This window comes from Chrysemys picta, chromosome 12 (genome assembly GCF_011386835.1).
Source record: "Chrysemys picta bellii isolate R12L10 chromosome 12, ASM1138683v2, whole genome shotgun sequence".
NCBI lineage: Eukaryota > Metazoa > Chordata > Testudines > Emydidae > Chrysemys > Chrysemys picta.
Genome location: NC_088802.1, coordinates 10928903 through 10949907, shown reverse-complemented (window position 1 = coordinate 10949907; position 21005 = coordinate 10928903). Strand labels below are relative to the sequence as shown.

The window sequence follows — 21005 nt, the reverse complement described above, 5'->3', positions numbered from 1 at the left end:
ATCCTCTTGGATTCCACGATCCCCCAGAAAAACCAAGAGGACAGGTTCAACTCACAGAATGTCTTTTGCGACAGACACTCTCCCACTACTTCAAGCACCCTGATGTGGTCTGATTTCACCACCTGTGCAGGATTTCCCATTCCCAAACCTGACCTGATGGCCCAGCTGAAGCGAGGGGAAGAACCAAGGGTGAACCATCTCCAGGCCTGTGAGGAAAGCATGATCCCAAGAGGTACCCGCACAGGTGACAACTGACATCTGGTGAATGAAGGAAAAAGTTGAGAATCCCAAAAATGTGGTGTTAGTAAGCACCCTCAGTTCTTCCTCATCTCACCCAGGGCAGGGCTGTATTCAGCAGATATCACTCACGCCTTTTCACCCAGCCTGTTAGCTGCAGGAGTTTCCTTCCCATCTTTCCTTCTCTGTGAGTCTTTGAGTGGGATGTGGAGGCAGAATCCAATTGCTCAGTCTGTGCAAATGTAGTGTGTTGGGTTTTCCCTTGGTGCTATTCCTCTTTCTCCCCAGACCAATGATTCCTGTCTGGATTGTCGCTCTCTCCCAGCAGATGATGAGACACTGAGTTAGAACAAGGAGGAGAATTATCATGAGGAAGTTTCTAGTGAAGTAGAATCACTGGGGACCTTTGTGAGAAGAGATGCAGGGAAATTTTCCCAGTGCTTGGAACAGGGAGAAGCCTGGGGAAATTGGCACAAGTCAGAGAGGCTGCTGGGGAACCACCCAAGGAAGAAAGTGTATGGATCTATTCTATATGGGGGAGGAGACAAGGGTCCCAATGAAACCACAATCCAGCAGATAAATCCCACCAAAGAGAAACCCTATCAATGCCTCGAATGTGAGAAAGGCTTCATTCTGAGATCATACCTTGTTACACATCAGACAGTTCATAGTGGAGAGAAACCCCTTCAATGCTTGGAGCATGGGGAAAGCTTCAATAACTGCTCAGACCTTAATAACCATGGGAGAAACCACACAGGAGAGAAACCCTATCAATGCCTTGAGTGCAGGAAATGTTTCAAAGGAAGTCAACCCTTATTGCACATCAGAGACTCTGCACTGGAGAGAGACCCCATAAGTTCTTGGACTGTGGGAAAACTTACACAGCAAGATCAGGCCTTGTTACACATCAGGCAAGCCACACAGGAGAGAGACTTTATAAATGCTTGTCCTGTGGGAAAAGCTTCAGTAATAGCAGAAACCTTAATAACCATCAAAGAATCCACACAGAAGAGAAACCCTAAAAATTCCTGCACTGCTGGAATGGTTTCCATTGGAAGTTAGCCCTTAATAACAAAAGGAGGAGTCTGGCAGCACCTTAAAGACTAACAGATTTATTTGGGCATAACCTTTCATGGGTAAAAAAACCACTTCTTCAGATACGTGGAGTGAAAATTACAGATACAGGCATAAATATACTGGCACATGTAGAGAAGGGAGTGAGTTACCTTACAAGTGGAGAACCAGTGTTGACAAGGCCAATTCAATTAGGGTGGATGTGGTCCACTCCCCAATAATTGATGAAGAGGGGTCAATACCAAGAGAGGGAAAATTGCTTTTGTAGTGAGCCAGCCACTTCCCGTCCCTATTCAGGTCCAAATTGACAGTGTTAGTTTGCAAATGAATTGTAGCTCTGAGGTTTCTCTCTGAAGTCTGTTTCTGAAGTTTTTGTTGTTGAAGGATGGCTACTTTTAAATCTGTTATTGAATGTCCAGGGAGATTGAAGTGTTCTCCTACTGGCTTTTGTATGTTACCATTACTGATATCTGATTTGTGTCCATTTATTCTTTTATGTAAAGACTGTCCGGTTTGGCCAATGTACATGGCAGAGGGGCATTGCTGGCACATGATGGCATATATCACATTAGTAGATGTGCACATGAATGTGCCCCTGATGGTGTAGCTGATGTGGTTGAGTCTTATGATGGTGTCGCTAGAGTAGATATGGGGACAGAGTTGGCAACGGGGTTTGTTTCAGGGATTGGTTCCTGGCTTAGTGTGTTTCTGTGGTGTGGTGTGTAGTTGCTGGTGAGTATTTGCTTCAGGTTCGGGGGCTGTCTGTAAGTGAGGACTGCCCTGCCTCTCAAGGTCTGTGAGAATGAGGGATCATTTTCCAGGATAGGTTGTAGATTGTTGATGATGTGCTGGAGAGTTTTTATCTGGGGGCTGTATGTGATGGCGAGTGGTGTTCTGTTATATTACTTGTTGGGCCTGTCCTGTAGTAGGTGACTTCTGGGTACCCGTCTTGCTCTGTCAATCTGTTTCCTCACTTCCCCAAGTGGGTACTGTAGTTTTAAGAATGCTTGATAAAGATCTTGTACCATGTTGGACATCAGAGACTCCTCCACACAGCAGGGAAATTCTCTCAGGGCCCTGACTAGGCCATAGTAACAACCCCATTTCCTCATTCCCACACATATCAGGGGCTTTTGCCTCCCAAGGATCCAGCTGCCCATTGCTGGGGTGAGGATTCAGCAGCAGCCGAGAATCAGCTGGTCAGTGACTCTGTGGCTCTGCCTGGTCTAAGCAAACCTCAGGCAGAGAAGGAGAAGCCCCCATCAGCCCCTGCTCCCTGCTGCAGCCCTGGCTGCAGAGCTGATGGGCCACAGGGGGGAAAGGAGGGAGAGAAACTCCTCCAGACACTTCCTCTCCCTGGCTGAAGTTCCGCCTTCTCCATCCCCTCCCAGCTGGGATCCCCCTGTCATGGAGATGAGGAGAAGGACACTTGGGCCAGGCCCCACCTTTACTCTAGACCCCTGTCCCCACCCCCCACCTTCCACCAGCCCATGGGGTGAGTTCCCCCACTTACCTGGAGCTGTTCTCTGTAGGGGGAGTGTCCCTGGGGGCTGGTAACTCCTCCCCTCCCCAAATCCCCCAGAGTGCTGGGCTCTGGGGGAATCAAATATCAAGGGACCAGGGCTTTGGGTTCTGTGGAGGACATTGGGGATTGAATGATTGGGGCTGGTGGACCTGGGAAGCAGGGGGAGCTCGGTGCTGGGGTATCAAGTGGAGATACATGGGATAAGTGCAGAAGGAGAGCACAGGGGTAGAGAGGTGCTGTCTCTCCTCACTCACCCCTCTGCCCCTTCCCCCTGCCTCCTCTGCATTCAGACAGCACCACTGAGAGGGATTGATTCCCACAGGACCTTTTGTCAGAGGCCTGGAGATCCCACCTCTGCCTCCGCAGCATCAGCCTCTGAAGTTCTATCTATGCTACAAGGTGTGGTCAGGATTAGCCAGCAGATCTCTGTGACCCTCCTCCAGATTTCCTAGTGTAAACTCACTCTGAGCATCTTATGTGTAAGGCTAAGAGTTTGTCATGGATATTTTAGTAAAACTCATGGTGACAGGTCACAAGCAATAAAGCTAAATTCACAGAATCCCATGACCTGTCCATCAGTTTTACTAAAAATATCCGTGACAAAATGGGGAGGGAGAAAGCTCCAGCACCCATTGCTGCTTGGGTCTGGTGTCCCTTGACTGCTGGACAGCTGCAGGGGGCCCATGCTGGCTAGGATTTGGAGCTCCAGGAGCCCCCTTCCACCTGTGACTACTCAGATCTGTGGGCACCACCCACAGCATCTGGAGCTGCGGGGTACCCAGACGGCCTGCAGCAGCTCAAAGCTCCACTGAACAGCTCTTGGTTGTCACGGGCAGCAGGGGGATCCTGCAGCTCTGAGCTGCCACGGGCTGAAGTCACTGAGTAGGTCTCTGGAAGTCACAGATTCAGTGTCTTCCGTGACCTCTGTAACAAAATCGTAGCCTTACTAATGTGTTCTAACTCTCTCCCATTAGCAGAGTGATCATTAGTCCCTGAGTTTCCCCTTTGGGGCCAGATTGTCTCATTCCCAAATAGTCTCACATTACTCCAGGCCATGCTGAAAAGCATTTAGTTTTTGTTCATTTTCTCCCTTATGGAGCAGAATTAACTAGATGCTAAAAGAATGTGCAGCAGGGACAGTAAAATGTGGTGTTTTACCTTCTGTGGTATTTCAGGGCGATGAGGTGAGTCCGAGGGATTCCCTCCTTCCCCCATCACCATCACGCTCCACTCTCCACACAGCAGCCTCTGTCTCAGCAATGCAGAGTTTTATCCTGACCCAATTCTACCCCTCCATGTCCCAATGTCACTTACCACCATGTCCCTGGCTCTCCATGCTTAGGAATCACAATTTTGATGTCTATGATCATAAGTCAGACCCCTGAGGGCTTGGGAAGAAAGTGCCCCAGACCTGGGAGTAGGCAAGGAAATCCAAAAAAAACCTCAAAGCAGTTTTACCTTTCCGATCTTATAGGCTAGCTTCCATCCATTGGTAAAATTGCTTCCCAGCTTTTCTAGGCTTAGTCCAGATCATTTATAGATGGGGAGATTTTTCTTTCTTTCTCTTTCTTTTATTATAATGATGCAACTAATACAACCGAATAATGAAGCTAGAAGTGAAGCTGGTTTAGCCACTTCAGAAGAAAATGGGTCCGTTTATTTTCCTGTTTTGAGTCTTAAAGGATTCTTTGAGATTTCACTCTATGAATGTGAAAGTGTTTTATAGCCCACCCTGGACTGTGGGTTTTTCTCTCTCCGTGAAGGCCATTAGGTCACGTACTTTGATATTAGTTTAGTTTGACAGGATATAGCTCAGATTTATTGAGGACTTCAGGAAACACATGATCGTTTGTTGGAATCGTCCTTTTTTAGATTTTATTTTAATTTTTAACTAACACTTTGTCTTGAGATATTTTTGTGTGGTTTGAACAATGACAGTGTCAGTATCTCTTAGCACAAACACGGATGGTGTGAGCTAGATTCAGAGTGGAAGAGGCAGAGACTGAAATGGAGAATAAAGTTACTGCCTGATCCCTGCAGTGATGTGAGATACTGCTGGGAGGGGAAGAAGGCAGGAACAGCGGAGCTGGGAAACTGTTTGGTTTGCTCCTGAGAGCCAAATGGCTGAGGCTGTGAACTGTGAACTCGATCCATCACAGCCACAAAGCGACTACACTTGGCTTGTCAGTTTCATGTGAAGCTGCCCGGACACTTGCTGTAATGGGAAAACCCTGCTCGTCAGGCTCAAAAAAGAGGCTCTGTCTGGGAAAACCCAGACATATGATAACCCTATTTCTTACTGAAATATGTCGTAGTTCTAGGGAATGCCCACAGAGTAACTTCTCAGAGATGACCAAGGATTGACCATTTGGTGTTAGAAATCTATTATCTGATCGTCCATCAATAGGAAGAAGGGGGGTAAACAAATAAATTTACAATTCATCTGTAGGCTGCTTTGGAGCTCACCTATGCCATGGAATTGCCTGACTCCAGCAAAAACTTTTCAAGTAAAAAGGATTGGAGTATGAGAAGAAGGAAAAAGGCCTCTGGCCATCTCCCAACCCCTATTTCAAGATACCTTAAAAATGCATGATTGAACTTGGGGGAAGTGGTCCTGGCTGGAGGGCTTTCCAGTGAGTTCAGGCTGCTGAAAGCTTTTGGGTGAGAGAAATCCTTTTGCTTATGACGGAACGTCTATGCGGTAAACCTAAATCGACCTATATTAGGTTGATTTACAGCCACCACAGTAACGACAATGTCCACACTACCCTCCTTGGGTCGGTGGTGTACATCCTCATGAGGAGCCCTTCCACTGACCTAAGAGGGGCCATGTGAGGAGCTGAGAGCCTGGTCTCTTAAAGCCAGCGGCAGGTCCCTCCCAGGAGCTTGGCTGCCCCACAGGCTCTGGGTGAGCTGCCCCGCTCTACACTCCATTCCCTGGAAAGAGCGGGGGAAGCCACTTGGAGTGTCTCCCCTTCCCATTCCCTGCTGGTAATGCCACCTGGGGCTTCTTCCCTACACATACACAGTTCCCCTCCCACACTTTGTTAAACATCATGCAATCCACACCAGAGAGAGACCCGACAGGTGCTTGGACTGTGGGAAAGATTCAGACAGACAACAGCCCTTGTTTCACATCAGAGAACCCACACAGGAGAAAGACCCCAGAAGTGCTTGGGGCACTTGTGGCAAAAGTTTCAGACAGAGATCACACCTCATTAAACATGGGATCTAAACTTCTGTCACACCTGTCAAGAAAGGGTTAAGCAGCTTGCTTGTAATTGACTCAGATTCAACCTTTAGAGAGATATTTTAAAAGTGTGTCCACCTTAGATAAGCTAGAGTTTGAAATGTAAACGTGTATTGTTAAAGACTTGGAAGAAGAGGGGTAACTGTAGTGGTCTATGTTTAGCTGTATCCTGTTAGAAGTTTACAATTTATCCAAAGGGTTCCTGTATTCTGTTAATTCAGAGATCAATCATTCAGAGATTATACCTGTTGCCCATGCCACCTGCCTAATTCTAGATCAGTCTCAGTGAATTTGCCGGGGGTAGGGGCTGAGGGATGGAGGGAATGTTAATAGCTGAAATTACTGAAATGTGTTTTGGAAGGTTAATGTTAATGGGATCTGTTTCGCTCTCCTGCTCAGACATTTTCTCTGGGGATCCCGGACACAGAAAGGAGCAGGTGTTACCATCTTGGCTACCAATCCTAATGGTGACTATCTACGTGAGCAATTCTCAAACTATGGGGCAGCACCCAGGGGAAAGTGGGGAAGTTGGCACCTATGCTCCCTGTTCCCTGTAAAGAGTGAGGGAAGCCACATGGGGCTTCTCCCCTCCCCCACCATTCCCTTCCCAGTTTGACACCAGACCATTGATAACTACTCTGTCTCTGAGTATAGTCTTTCAACCAGTTGTGCACCCACTTTATAGTAATTTCATCTAGACCAATGAATTTGTCCCTGCTGGTCAGAGCTGAGTCTAACCTGGTTGCCCCCTGCTTACTTCCCCACCTTTGGAAAACCAAAGTTGTCCCTGATGCATTCCCAGCACTTATTGCACATTGGGTGCTATTAGGGTGGCCAGGTGCCCGGTTTTTGACCAGAAAGTCCAGTCGAAAAGGGGACCTGACAGTGTCTGATCAGATCTATTGACCGGACACCCGAAGTCTGGTTACTGTGGGTGGGGAGGCACTGGGTCATCACTCACACCAGACCCTACTCATCTGGGGCTGCCTGATACCTGCAGCTCCCAGCCCTGACTCCACAGGCAAGTCCCTCCTGACCTGGGAAGGGAGGGGTAGGAGGAATGGATGTGAAGAGAACCTTGGGGGAAGAGGCAGGGCAGGTGTGGGGCCTCGGGGGGAAGAGTTGGGGCAGGGGAGGTTCCGGTACTCCTGCTGTAGTGTCTGGTTTTAAATATTACCTGGTTGGCAACCCAAGTTGCTCGCTGAGAGGCTGGGAAAAATATTAACCAATATACAAATATCACTTTTCACAGCAGCAGACTTACTGGCTAGCAATAAATAAATTACAATGATTTTGATGTGTCTCTGGGTAAGGGGACTGTTGGCCCCTCACTGAAACTTAGTGTGTGTGTGTGAGGGGGGTTGATTGGCCCTCTCCCAGTACCAGCCCGGGGGAAGGGCCAATGAGAAATGAAGAACCTGAGACTAGTCCCTAGGGCCAATGGGCAAAGGTCAATGCTCTAGGTCAGCCTTGTTGACAGGCAGGCCAATGAGCTTTGGTCTACACTACACGTTTAGGTCAAATTTAGTAGCATTAGGTCAATTTAGCCCTGCACCAGTCCACACGATGAAGCCATTTTTTTCGACTTAAAGGGCTCTTAAAATTGATTTCTGTACTCCTCCCTGATGTCGCCGGGATGAATTTGGGGTAGTGTGGAAGCAATTCGACAGAATTGGCCTCTGGGAGCTATCTCAGAATGCTCCATTGTAACCACTCTGGACAGCACTTTCAACTCAGATGCACTAGCCAGGTACACAGGAAAAGTCCCAGGAACTTTTGAATTTCGTTCCTGTTTGGCCAGTGTGACGAGCTCATCAGCACAGGTGACCATGGAGTCCCAGAATCTCAAAAGCGCTCCAGCATGGATCGAACGGGAGATACTGGATCTGATCGCTGTATGGGGAGATGAATCCATGCTGGCAGAACTCCATTCCAAAAGATGAAATGCCAATACATATGCCAAAGTCTCCAAAGGCATGATGGACAGAGGCTACAACAGGAACACACAGCAGTGCCACGTGAAACTTAAGGAACTCAGGCAAGCATACCAGAAAACCAAAGAGGCAAACGGACACTCCAGGTCAGAGCCCCAGACATGCCACTTCTTTGATGAGCTGCATGCAATTCGAGGGGGGGCCCCTACCACTACCCCACCCCTGTCCATGGACATCTGTAAGGGGGGAGTCTCACGCAACAGGGATGAGGATTTGGGGACAAGGAAGATGAGGAGGAGGACGAGTTGAGGATAGCGCAGAGCAGGCAAGCAGAGAGACCATTCTCCCCGACAACCAGGAACTTTTTATCACCCTGGACCCAATCCCCTCCCAACCCTCCGAAGGTGGGCTTCTGGACCATGAAGCCAGAGAAGGCACCTCTGGTGTGTGTACCTTTGTAAATATAATACATGGTTCAAAAGCAAGAGTGTTTAACGATTAATTTGCCCTGAAGACTTGGGATGCATTCGCGGCCACTACAGCTACTGGAAAAATCTGTTAACGTGTCTGGGGATGGAGCGGAAATCCTCCAGGGACATCACCATAAAACTCTCCTGGAGGTACTCCAAAAGCCTTTGCAGAAGGTTTCTGGGGAGAGCAGCCTTATTCTGTCCTCCATGGTAGGACATTTTACCACGCCAGGCCAGTAGCAAGTAGTCTGGTATCATTGAATAACGAAGCCTGGCAGCATATAGTCCCGGTCTTTGCTGGCATTCAAGCAACATCTGTTCTTTATCTCTCTGTGTTATCCTCAGGAGAGTGATATCATTCATGGTCACCTGATTGAAATAGGGGAATTTTATTAAGGGGACATTCAGCGGTGGCTGTTCCTAGTAGGCTGTTTGCCTGTGGCTGAAAAGAAATCCTCCCCTCAGATAGCCATACAGAGGGGGAGGGGGCCGTTCACGCAGAGCTGTTCGCGTTTGGCTAGCAGGGATCTTCCCTGATACCAGCCACACAGTGGGGGGAGGGGTGAAGCGATCATCCCAGAGAATTGGATGGGGTAGGGTTAGCTGGGTTTCTGCTGCACGTTAACCCCAAAACCGCAGCACCTCCTTCTAAATAGCTAACTCAATGGGTTTTGCTTGGTATGGGAAAGGAGGGCGCTGCTGTTTGAAACCATTCCCACATGTTATGAAGGTTGAAGAAGCCGAAAGACTATGGATTATCATGGCTGCCTGCAAGCTGAATTCTGTTGCCCGGTCCTGCATGTGTGATCTCGCACACCAAACCAGCAGGCACTCAATATAAGAGGCAAAATGCGACCTTGTACCGAAAGCACATGTGCTATGTAATGTGAATAGTTTGGTTCACCATGAAAGAGTCTACCTATTGTTCTCTAAAATGTGTCTTTTTAAATACTATTCTCCCTTTTTCCCTCCCACAGCTGCAAATGCTTCAACGCTCCCCGTATCATCTCCATCCCAGAGGCTAGCACAGATAAGAAGGTGAAAAAAATGAATGTGCGATGAAATGTTCTCTGAGCCCATGCAGTCCTCCTGCACTGAAAGACCTCAGCAGAATGCATGGAGGCTAAAACAAGATTAGAGTCCAGGAAGGTGGTAAATGAACTTGAGGACAGGAGGGATGATCAAGATGAGAGGTGGGGCAGTGCGATAAGATGAGGCAGGATGCAATGCTACACCTACTGGGGGGTCAAAGTGACATGCTCCGGTGTCTGGTGGAGCTGTAGGAAAGGCAGCAGGAGCACAGACTGCCACTGCGTAACCGCCCGCCCTCCTCTCCAAGTTCCATAGCCTCTTCACCCAGAAGCCCAAGAATGCGGGGGAGGCTCCGGGCACCTAACCACTCCACCCCAGAAGACTGCCCAAGCAACAGAAATCTATCATTCAATAAGTTTTGAAGTGCAGTGTGGCCTTGTCCTTCCCTCCTTTCCTCATCCACCACCCCACCTGGTGCGTCCCTCCTCCCCCATCCCTCCTGGGCTACCTTGGCAGTTATCCCTCTATTTGTGTGATGAATTAATAAAGAATGCATGAATTTTGAACCACAATGACTTTATTGCCTCTGCAAGCGGTGATCAAAGGGAGGAGGGTGGTTGGCTTACAAGGAAGTAAAGTGAACCAAGGGGGTGGGTTTTCATCATGAAGAAACAAACAGAACTGTCACACCGTAGCTTGGCCAGTCATTAAATTGTTTTTCAAGGCTTCTCTGATGCGCAGCGCGTCCTGCTGTGCTCTTCTAAACACCTTGGTGTCTGGCTGCGCGTAATCAGTGCCAGCCGATTTCCCTCAACCTCCCACCCCACCATTAACGTCTCCCCCTTCCTCCCACAGAAAATGTGGAGCACACAGCAAGCAGCAATCAAAATGGGAATATTGGTTTTTGTGAGGTCTAGCCAAGTCAGTAAACTGCACCAGCGCACTTTTATACATCCAAATGCACATTTTACCACCATTCTGAACTTGCTCAGCCTACAGTTGAACTGCTCCTTACTACTGTCCAGGCTGCCTGTGTATGGCTTCATGAGCCATGGCATTAAGGGGTAGGCTGGGTCCCCAAGGATAACTGTAGGCATTTCAACATCCCCAACAGTTATTTTCTGGTCTGGGAAGTAAGTCCCTTCCTGCAGCTGTTCAAACAGACCAGAGTTCCTGAAGATGCGAGCGTCATGCACCTTTCCCGGCCATCCACGTTGATGTCGGTGAAATGTCCCTTGTGATCCACCAGTGCTTGCAGCATCATTGAAAAGTACCCTTGCGGTTTATTTATTGGCTGCCAAGGTGGTCCGGTCCCAAGATAGGGATTTGCATTCCATCTATCGCCCCACCAAAGTCAGGGAATCCCATTGCAGCAAAGCCATCCACTATGACCTGCACATTTCCCAGAGTCACTACCCTTGGTAGCAGCAGCTCAGTGATTGCATTGGCTACTTGGATCACAGCAGCCCCCACAGTAGATTTGCCAACTCCAAATTGATTCCTGACTGACCGGTAGCTGTCTGGCGTTGCAATCTTCCACAGGGTTATTGCCACTCGCTTCTGAACTGTAAGGGCTGCTCTCATCTTGGTATTCTTGCGCCTCAGGGCAGGGGAAAGCAAGTCAAAAGTTCCATGAAATTGCCCTTACACATGCAAAAGTTTTGCAGCCACTGGGAATCATCCCAGACCTGTAACACTATGCAGTCCCACCAGTCTGTGCTTGTTTCCCGGGCCCAGAATTGGCTATCCATGGAATGAGCCAGCCCCATTGCCACCAGGATGTCCAACTGTTGGGGCCCACACTTTGAGAGAAGTTTGTGTCCATGTCCTCATCACTCTCGTCACCACACTGTCGTCACCTCCTCGCCTGCTTTTGCAGGTTTTGGTTCTGCACATACTGCACGATAATGTGTGAGGTGTTTACAATGCTCAAAACTGCCGTGGTGATCTGAGTGGGCTCCATGCTTGTGGTGCTATGGCATCTGCGTGGGCAATCCAGGGAAAAGGGCGGAAAATGATTCTTTGCCGTTGCTTTCACGGAGGGAGGGGCGACTGACGACATGTACACAAAACCACCCGTGACAAATTTTTTGCCCCATCAGGCACTGGGAGCTCAACCCAGAATTTCAATGGGCAGCAGAGACTGTGGGAACTGTGGGATAGCTACCCACAGTGCTCCGCCCCAAAAGTTGACGCTAGCCACGGTACTGTGGCCGCCAATTTACTGTGCTTAGTTGGGATGCATGCATTCGACTTTATACAATCTGTTCCGAAAAATTGACTTCTAAAATATCAACCTAATTTCGTAGTGTAGAGATACCCTGAGGGAGTCAGGAGTCCGTCCTCTGTGTGTGCCAGAAAACGGGAGAGGCAGGGCGGGGGCTTGGGGGAATGGATGGGGGCAGAGGGAGGTCGAGCATCCACCAGCCAGAGAGGAAGTTGGCACCTATGGCAGCAGTGCTGAGCCAGAGGGAGGCTGGAGCAGTCTGGAGCTGGGTACAGTGAGCAGCTGGTGAGAGCGAGGGGGACCCTGGGCAGAGGGCCCCAGAAAATCTAATAACCTCAGCCCACAGGAGGGTTAATCTGGCCCTGCTCACAGAGTGGGGTGATGTGTTTTCCTTTCACCTTTCCCATTTTTTCCTTAATTTTTTTATTACTTGCTGTTTAATAAATTGTATTTGTTCTGAACACTATGCAATGGAACTGGAGTGATTCATTACATTAGAAATAGTGTTTCCTAATATTCAACCTAAACCTCCCCCACTGCAACTTGAGACCATTGCTCCTTGTTCTGTCAAAAATAGATTATACTCCCCGTCGGGGAATCGAACCCCGGTCTCCCGCGTGACAGGCGGGGATACTCACCACTATACTAACAAGGAAGTGGTTGATGGGTGCTCTGGGTTACATACTCATGATGGGCCCTTCTGACCTTAAAGCCTGTGAGTGGAGCAGGAGCCGGACACAGAGATGCTGCAGCGCGGTGGGTTGATCGCTAGGACCCAGGAGCAGCTGGGAGGCGGCTCTGGGGGAAGCGATCGCTGGGCTCAGGCCCGGCAGCAGGAAGTGACTCGCAGCCGCTGCGGGGACTCTGGCTCCAGGCTCCTGGCGAGATCCCCGAGCCCCGGCGGCTGGTGCTGGGAGCCCGGAGCCCTGGCTGCAGCCGGGAGAGGGGAATCTCCAGCAGGGCCCTTCCCGCTGCTCCCCAGGAGCCTCTCCCAGGGCAGAGCCCCCAGCCCGGCCAGGCCCCTTCCCGGCCCGGCCCCTGCCCCGGGGGGGCCCCGCTCGGAGGGAAGGTGAGAGAGACCCGCCCCCCCCGTCACCCCCGGGCTGCAGGGGGAGGTTTGGCCCCAGGCTGCTCCCAGCGGAGCTGGCTGCGATTCCCTGCCCGGGGCCCGGGAAAGCTGCCGCCAGCTCCCGGTGTGTGCGGGGCGGGGGAGCCGGGGTACAGGCCCGGCAGGAAGGCCGGAGGGGGAAACCCAGGAATACGGAGGGACAGAGGGAATAAAAATTGTCCCCAGATGGGTTGATCCAGCTGCAGTGTTTGAAAAAATAGTGCATTGGGGCTTTTCCTCCCCCCTTCCCCAGGATCTCAGCTCCCATTTCCCAGGGCCGTGTCCTTAAAGGCCTAGTGCATCGCAGAGCCCGGACAGGGCAATTCTCCCCCTGTATAAGATGTTACTGAGCTGCTAAAGGAGACTTGATCCAGTGAAATATTTACAGACACCCCCACAAAGATCTCACTGTCACACCTGCTTCGAGTGTTTAAAGAATCCGGGTCTCAGTTCCTGTGTCTGCGTAAAGCCGCCCAGCGCTTCATCCGTGTGTCCCAGCCACTGTCCCTGTTCCCCTGAGTTTCACTCCTCTTGGACTCCAGTCTGGGCAGTTTCACTCCTGCACATTAGTTCCTTATAAAAACATTATTTTCATTACTCTGAGCTCTTCAGCCTAAACTTCATTAGCTTTGTGTGGAGGGACGTCATTGGGCCATAGAATTCATATTTTTAATGGCAAATCATCATGGGAAATATGAATAGTTGCGAGTAGTTTCAGCAATCACATCTCAGGGTGACACTGTAACAGTTCCTGTTTCTATTATAATGTAATTTAAGGGCAGAGCTGACTGATTTCATGGGCTGGTCTCAAAACTCATCACATGAGTGAAGTGAATTTAGTATGTTTTGTTACACCTGCCAAACGGTGTCCTCACACCTTTGTGACCATGGCAGTCACAGACTCACCGATATGACCATCCCCATGTACGACAGGGGTAGCAGACAATGCTGTCTGTCCGAGTTACATTTCCCCAGCAGTGCCTAGTTACAAGGCAAATATCCACACGCGACCCCCCTCCCTTCTCTCTCTCTCTCTCTCTCTGCTCCCAGCTTACATTGGATTTTTTTAAAAGAGACAAATTCATGATTTTGGGGGCTCTGATCCTTGAGTGTTCAGGGCTGCCCTAGGTCTTGGTCGGATTTTCGTGCAGGATTCAGATCTCAGCCACACCGGTGTCAGACCGGAGTCACTGCGGGCTCTGGCAGGGGGGACGTGCGGATGGGCCAATGGGATCAGCCTCTGCCTGCCTGTCCCTGGGGGCTGCTGGGGGAGTCCAGGGCAGCTCATTCTTCAGGTGTTGCCACCAGAGGGCTCCAGCTATTGCTAAGGGAGAGGGGCTTACACTGCAAATTGGGGCAATCCCCCAAAGTTGCCCCTTTGATTCTGCTCTTTTCCTAGTGTTTTGCTCAGAGATGCTGTTACTGGGAGGGTCTAAAGAGCCTGGGAGGACTCAGGGTGTGACATGGACTCCAGCCCTGTCTGTAACATGCCCCATAGTCCCTCTCGCTCCAACAGGCTGAGGAATCACGTCCACATTTCACTCCAGATCGTCCCGTCTTCCAGCAGACACGTAAGGGAAATGGCTGTGATGGAGCCAGCTCAGGTAGGGGATTTTCAGGGAGCTTCTGGGCATGGGGAGGGAGAGGCAGGGAGGAGACAGAGTGTGATAAACCTGCCGATTTTCTGAGTAGGATCACTGGCAGCAGTGGGGGAGAGGGACATTTGCCCATTTTGAAAACAGGACACAACCCCCTGCACAGGACTGGAGCCTGAACCCACTGGCCAGAGGCTGCTGGGAAATATGAAGGGAAGCTGTTGAGATACCTGTCCCTGTCCCTGGCTCAGAGCTCTGCTTCCTGGATCAGCCTGTGGCTGGCAGGTGTGTGGGAAATGAGAAGACCCTGCCCTGCTCCGTGTGCTGGGGCGGGACAAGGAGCTCTCACCTTCTCCCACCCCCTGAAGCCTCCTGGCTGCTCTGAACAGTAGGGGTCTGATTTTGTTACTCTGGCCCTCCCAGAGCTTTGAGGTTTTTTTCCTTTCCCTGTGACTAGTGGGATTGTGGCTGGAGCAGCAGGTGCTGAGTGGGGGACTCTTGTTTCAGATGCCGGTGACCTTCGAGGAGGTGGCTGTGTATTTCACCCAGGGGCAGGGGGCTCTGCTGGACCCCGCTCAGAGAGCTCTCTACAGGGATGTCATGCAGGAGAACTACGAGACAGTGACCTCACTGGGTAAGGGATTCCTGTCCCCTTGGTTATTAGAAGCCGTGGAGTCTTCATGTCTGACACTGGTCAGGTTCTTCCCTCGTCAGTTAGATCAGAGGAAAATGTTTTGCGTAATGCACAGCTGCCCTGTGAGAGAGACTTGCATCTCCGTGCCCTCTCCAGTGAGACATGGTGTCAAAACGTAATGGACATGTTAGGTCATCCCCACCCCTCCTGCTTTGAAAGAGGCAGAATTCATTCATTGTCCTTTTTGTATTGATTCCCATTCACACCAAATCCTTTTTTACCTCCCTTCTTGGGAATAGCTTCACCCATTGGGAAGGCTTAGAAATAGGCAGGGGTTTAATGCCAGAGCTGTGTGTGTGTCAGCAAAGGTCCTAGGCTGTGCAGATCCTGGGAATTCCTAGTGAGGGTGTAAAAATTCCCCTCACCTCCCCAGACGTCTGCCTCTCCCAAGAGGGTTCAGTGACCATGTTCCCGTTCTCTTGCATTCCACGTTGCCCAACAGAGCACAGGGACAGATTCCTCTCACAGAATGTTCTTTATGACAGACGCTCTCTCAATCTTCCATGCACCCTGATCTGTCTGATCTCCCCCCCCCCACAGGATTCCCCATTCCCAAACCTGAGCTGATCTCCCGCCTGGAACGAGGGGAAGCACCGTGGGTGCCGGATTTCCGGGCCTGCGAGGAAAGTGAGAGCCTGAGATGTGCCCGCACAGGTGAGGACTGACACAGAAATGGGGAATGAAGGAAAAAGTTGAGAATCCCAAAAATATGGTGTCAGTAAACGCCCTTAGTTCTTCCTCCTCTCACCCAGGGTAGCGCAGTAGTCAGCAGATATCACTCACGGCTTTCCACCCGTCCTATTGGCTACAAGAGTTTCCTTCCCATCTCTCCTTCCCTTTGAGTGTTTGGGTGGGATGTGGAGGCAGAATCCAATTGCTCAGTCTTTGTTTTGGGTTTTCCCTTGGTGTTATTCCTCTTTCTCTGCAGCACAATGACTCCTGTCTGGATCGTCTCTCTCTCCCAGCAGGTGCTGAGCAAGGGAGTGAGAACGAGAATGGGAATCATCATCAGGAAGTTGCTGGGAAAGTGCAACCACAGGGGACCTTTGTGGGAAGAGCTGAAGGGAATTTTTCCCAATGCTGGGAACAGGGAGAAACCTATGGAAATTGGCACAGGTCAGAAAAGCTGCAGGGAAACCACCCAAGAAAGAAAGTGGATGAATCTATTAAATATGGGGGAGGAGAAAAGGATCCCACAACCCAGCAGGCAAATTCCAAGGAAGACAAATGCTGTGAATGCCTCGATTTTGAGAAAGGATTTATTCTGAGATCACATCAGACAATCCATACTGGAGAGAAACCCCTTCAATGCTTGGACCTTGGACAAAGCTTCAATAATCGCTCAGACCTGAATAACCATGGGAGAAGCCACACAGGAGAGAAACCCTATCAATGCCTCCAGTGTGGGAAGTGTTTCCTTTGGAAGTCAGAAGTAATTAGACATCAGCTAAGCCACACAGGAGAGAGACCACATAAGTGCTTCAACTGTGGGAAAAGTTTCATACAGAGGTCTGACCTTCTTAAACATCAGGCAATCCACACAGGAGATAGACCCCATAAGTGTTTCAACTGTGGGAAAAGTTTCATACAGAGATCAGACCTTTTTAATCATCAGGCGATCCACACAGGAGAGAGACCCCATAAGTGCTTGGACTGTGGGAAAAGTTTCATACGGCGGTCAGACCTTATTCAACATCAAAGAATCCACACAGGAGAGAGACCTCACAAGTGCTTGGACTGTGGGAAAAGTTTCATACAGAGGTCAGATCTTATTCAACATCAGAGAATCCACACAGGAGAGAGACCTCACAAGTGCTTGGACTGTGGGAAAAGTTTCAAACGGAGGTCAGTTCTTTTTAAACATCAGGCATTACACAGAGGAGAGGAACCCCATAAGTGTTTAGTCTGTGGAAAAAGATTCGTATGGAGGTCTGACTTTGTTAAACATCAGGTATTCCACACAGGAGAGAGACCCCATAAATGTTTAGATTGTGGGAAAAGATTCATACAGAGGTCAGACCTTGTTAAACATCAGGCAATCCACACAGGAGAGAGACCCCAGAAGTGCATGGAATGTGGAAAAAGTTTCATACGGAGGTCAGACCTTCTTGTACATCAGAGAATCCACACAGGAGAGAGACCCCACAAGTGTTTATTCTGTGGAAAAGGTTTCCTATGGAGGTCACGCCTTCTTAAACATCAGAGAATCCACACAGGAGAGAGACCTCACAAGTGTTTAGACTGTGTGGAAATTGCACTTCTAAACTTCTCTGATGCAGGGACAGAAAGTGTTAAGGAAATTGCATGTAATTGACCTAGATTCAACCTTTAGAGATATGTTAGAAAAATGTGTCCTCCTTAGATAAACTAGAGCTTTGAAAGGTAAACGTGTATTGTTAAAGACATGGAAGAAGATGGTAACAGTAGTAGTCTTTGTTTGGCTGTATCTTGTTAGAGGTTAACAAGGGAAATAAATGGTTCCTGTGTAGGGCTCTATTCTGTGAATTTAGAGATCAAAAGGGAATATTACCATTAAGTAAAACTTGGTTGTAATAATGTCATTTTTTGTCTCCTGAAAGTTTATGGCAAACTGTCTATGAATTGCTTTATGGAGAATCACCTCATGTTAATCCATGTAATTAATTACCAGTGATGTTTAGGAACTAGAAGGTTACTTCAAAAGCCTATTGTTCAGCCAAGGACTGTGAGCTGTCGAGACACTGCAAAAATGATCCTTTCTTCTCTTATCTGCTTAAGCATTTTTTTGCGGGGGAGGAGAGGGAGTGTGAGTTGGAAGATGGAGATCTCCAGTCCCATCTGGACCACCCTGACATTGAAATTTGGACATTGGACTAGAACGTGATGAAATGTTTCTGTAAAGGACTCTTTGTAATTCTAAAGCATCATTTCTACAGTGAAACAGACCTAAGGACTCTATGCATCTCTGTATGTATAATGATTTTTTAACCAACACACTCTCTCTTTTCTTCTTTTAATACATCTTAGTTGAGTTAATAAGAATTGGCTGTAAAGCGTGCATTTGGGTCAGAACTGACGAATTCCTTAACTTGGTGGATAATGTATTGGATCCTTTGGAATTGGTGGAACTTTTTAATATGAGGAATAAGATTTTCAGCAATCCCCATCATGTTTAACTGGGCTGTCTGGGAGGAATCCCAAGGCCAAGTTGCTTTAAGGGAGCTGTGCTTTGGCCTCTGTGTAGCCAATAAGGTATTGTAGAAGCTGTTTTGTTGCTGGCTTGGAGAATCTAAGTATTGTAATAGCCACTAGTTTTGGGGATTGTTGTCCCGTTCTTTGCACTTTTCCCTATTTGAGCAATCTCAGTATGCCCCCCCGGGACCCAGGTCACAATTACATAAATGCCTGGCCTGTGGGGAAAGTTTAATTTGGCCATCGCAATCCACCACCAAGGGAGGTGGGGGACTCTGCCAATGGTCCCCATTTCTCATGGCCCTATGGCTCCCAAATCAAGGGTAGTGACTCTGGGAAATGTGCAGGTCATAGTGGATAGCTTTGCTGCAATGGGAGTCCCTATCTATGGTGGGGCGATAGATGGAACGCATATCCCTATCTTGGGACTGGACCAACTTGGCAACCAGTAAGTAAACCGCAAGTGGTATTTTTGAATGGTGCTGAAAGCACTGGTGGATCACAAGGGACATTTCACGGACATCAACTTGGGATGGCCGGGAAAGGTGCATGACGCTCACATCTTCAGGAACTCTGGTCTGTTTGAACAGCTGCAGGAAGGGACTTACTTCCCAGACCAGAAAATAATTGTTGGGGATGTTGAAATGCCTATATTTATCCTTGGGGACCCAGCCTACCCCTTAATGCCATGGCTCATGAAGCCATACACACGCACCCTGGACAGTAATAAGGAGCAGTTCAACTATAGGCTGAGCAAGTGCAGAATGGTGGTAGAATGTGCATTTGGATGTTTAAAAGCTCACTGGTGCTGTTTGCTGACTAGGTTAGATCTCAGCGAAACCAATATTCCCATTGTTATTGCTGTTTGCTGTGTGCTCCATAATATATGTGACAATAAGGGGGAGACATTTATGGCAGGGTAGGAGGTTGAGGCAAATTGCCTGGTGACCCATTTCTCACAGCAGGGCAATTAGAAGAGCACAGCTGGGCATGCTGCACATCAGAGAAGCTTTGAAAACCAGTTTCATGACTGGCCAGGCTATGGTGTGACAGTTCTGTTTGTTTCTCCTTGATGCAAACTCGCCCCCTTGGTTGACTCTAATTCCCTGTAAGCCAACCACCCTCCCCCATTCCATCACCACTTGCAAAGGAAATAAAGTCACTATCATTTCAAAACCATGTATTCTTTATTAATTGATTAAAAATAGGGAGATAACTCACAAGGTAGCCCGGGTGGGGTGGGGGAGGAGAGAAGCACCGGGTGGGGTGCGGGAAGAGGGGAGGAGGAATGGACAAGGCCACACTACAAATCAAAATTGATTGAATGCCAACCTTCTGTTTCTTGGGCAATCCTCTGGGGTGGAGTGGCTGGGTGCCCGGAGCGTTCTTGGGCATCTGGGTGAGGAGGATATGGAACTTGAGGAGGAGGGCAGGTGGTTATACAGGGGCTGCAGCGGCGGTCTGTGCTCTTGATGCCTTTCCCGCATCAGCTCTACCAGATACCTGAGCATGTCTGTTTGCTCCCCCATTAGCTCGAGCATCGCATCCTGCCTCCTCTCATTGTGCTCACTTAACGCTTTCCTGGACTCTGCCATTGTTTGCCTCCACGCATTCAACTGTGCTCTATCAGTGCAGGAGGACTGCATGAGCTTGGAAAACATGTCATCGTGAGTGCGTTTTTTTTCACCTTCTAATCTGTGATAACCTCTGGGACGGAGATGTTAGAGGGAGTGTAGAAACATTTGCACGTGCAGGAGGAAAAAAGGGGAGAGTAGAATTCTAAAAGATACATTTCAGAAAACAAAAGAGACTCTTTCACAGTGAATCAAGCAATTCTCAGCAGGCAGCCCATGTTCTTTAGGTACAAGGTCGCATTTTGCCTTTTATATCCAGTGCCTGCCGGTATGGTGTGAGCCATCACACATGGCTGGGCCACAGAATTCGGTTTGCAGGCAGCCATGGTAAGCCAGAGAGTACGCAGGGTTGGCTTCTTCCGCCTTCATAACCTGTGGGAATGCTTTCGAACTGCGGTGCCCTTCTTTCCCATACCAAGCAATGCCTGTTGGGTTGGCCATTTAAAAGGAGGGGCTGTGGTTTTTGGGTGGATGTGCAGCACAAATCCTCCCCCACCCAATTCTCTGGGATGATCCCTTCACCCCTCCCCCCACCACGTGGTTATTATCAGGGATGATCCCTTTCAACCAAACGCAAACAGCTCAGCATGAACAGGCTCCTCTAATTGTCCCCTTAAACAAATTCCCCTATTTCAACCTGGTGACCATGAATGATATCACTCTCCTGAGGCTAACACAGAGAGATAAAGACCGAATGTTGCTTGAATGCGACCAAAGCCCAGGACCATTCCCTGCCATGCTTTGTGCTGCAATGATCCCAGACTACTTGCTACTGGCTTGGCATGGTAGTGTCCTACCATGGATGATGGAATAAGGCAGCCCTACCCAGAAACCTTCTACAAAGGCTTTTGGAGTACCTCCAGGAGAGCTTCATGGAGATGTCCCTGGAGGATTCCTGCTCCATCCCCAGACACGTTAACAGACTTTTCCAGGAGCTGTACTGGCTGTGAATGCATCCCAAGTCTTCAGGGCAAATGAATCATTATACACACTTGCTTTTAAACCCTGTAGTTCAGTGGTCCCCAACCTTTTCCGTGTGGCTGGCGCCAGATGA

At 49.1% G+C, this 21005-nt stretch overlaps 2 protein-coding genes and 1 non-coding gene across 8 annotated transcripts in view; 2 read left to right on the top strand and 1 right to left on the bottom strand.

Moving 5' to 3' along the window:
* LOC101948742 (zinc finger protein RFP-like) overlaps positions 1-21005 on the top strand; it is a 1201957-nt gene that overhangs the window by 69239 nt on the left and 1111713 nt on the right. The gene's annotated exons all lie outside the window — the stretch shown is intronic.
* Positions 12333-12404, bottom strand: TRNAD-GUC (transfer RNA aspartic acid (anticodon GUC)). The gene has a single exon. It is a non-coding gene; the product is annotated as a tRNA-Asp (tRNA).
* On the top strand, positions 12561-19493 carry LOC135974949 (zinc finger protein 436-like). Of its 6 annotated transcripts, none has more exons than XM_065564553.1 (5): positions 12561-12818; positions 14374-14461; positions 14960-15086; positions 15687-15800; positions 16115-19493. In XM_065564553.1, exons 2-5 carry the CDS (start codon positions 14438-14440, stop codon positions 17458-17460), a joined length of 1611 nt encoding a protein of 536 aa, XP_065420625.1. In that variant the 5' UTR covers positions 12561-12818; positions 14374-14437; the 3' UTR covers positions 17461-19493. The 6 variants fall into 6 exon arrangements, with proteins under 6 accessions (XP_065420625.1, XP_065420624.1, XP_065420626.1 ...); XM_065564552.1 differs by having other exon boundaries at positions 12562-12818; positions 16112-19493; XM_065564554.1 differs by having other exon boundaries at positions 12609-12818; positions 14257-14461; positions 16075-19493.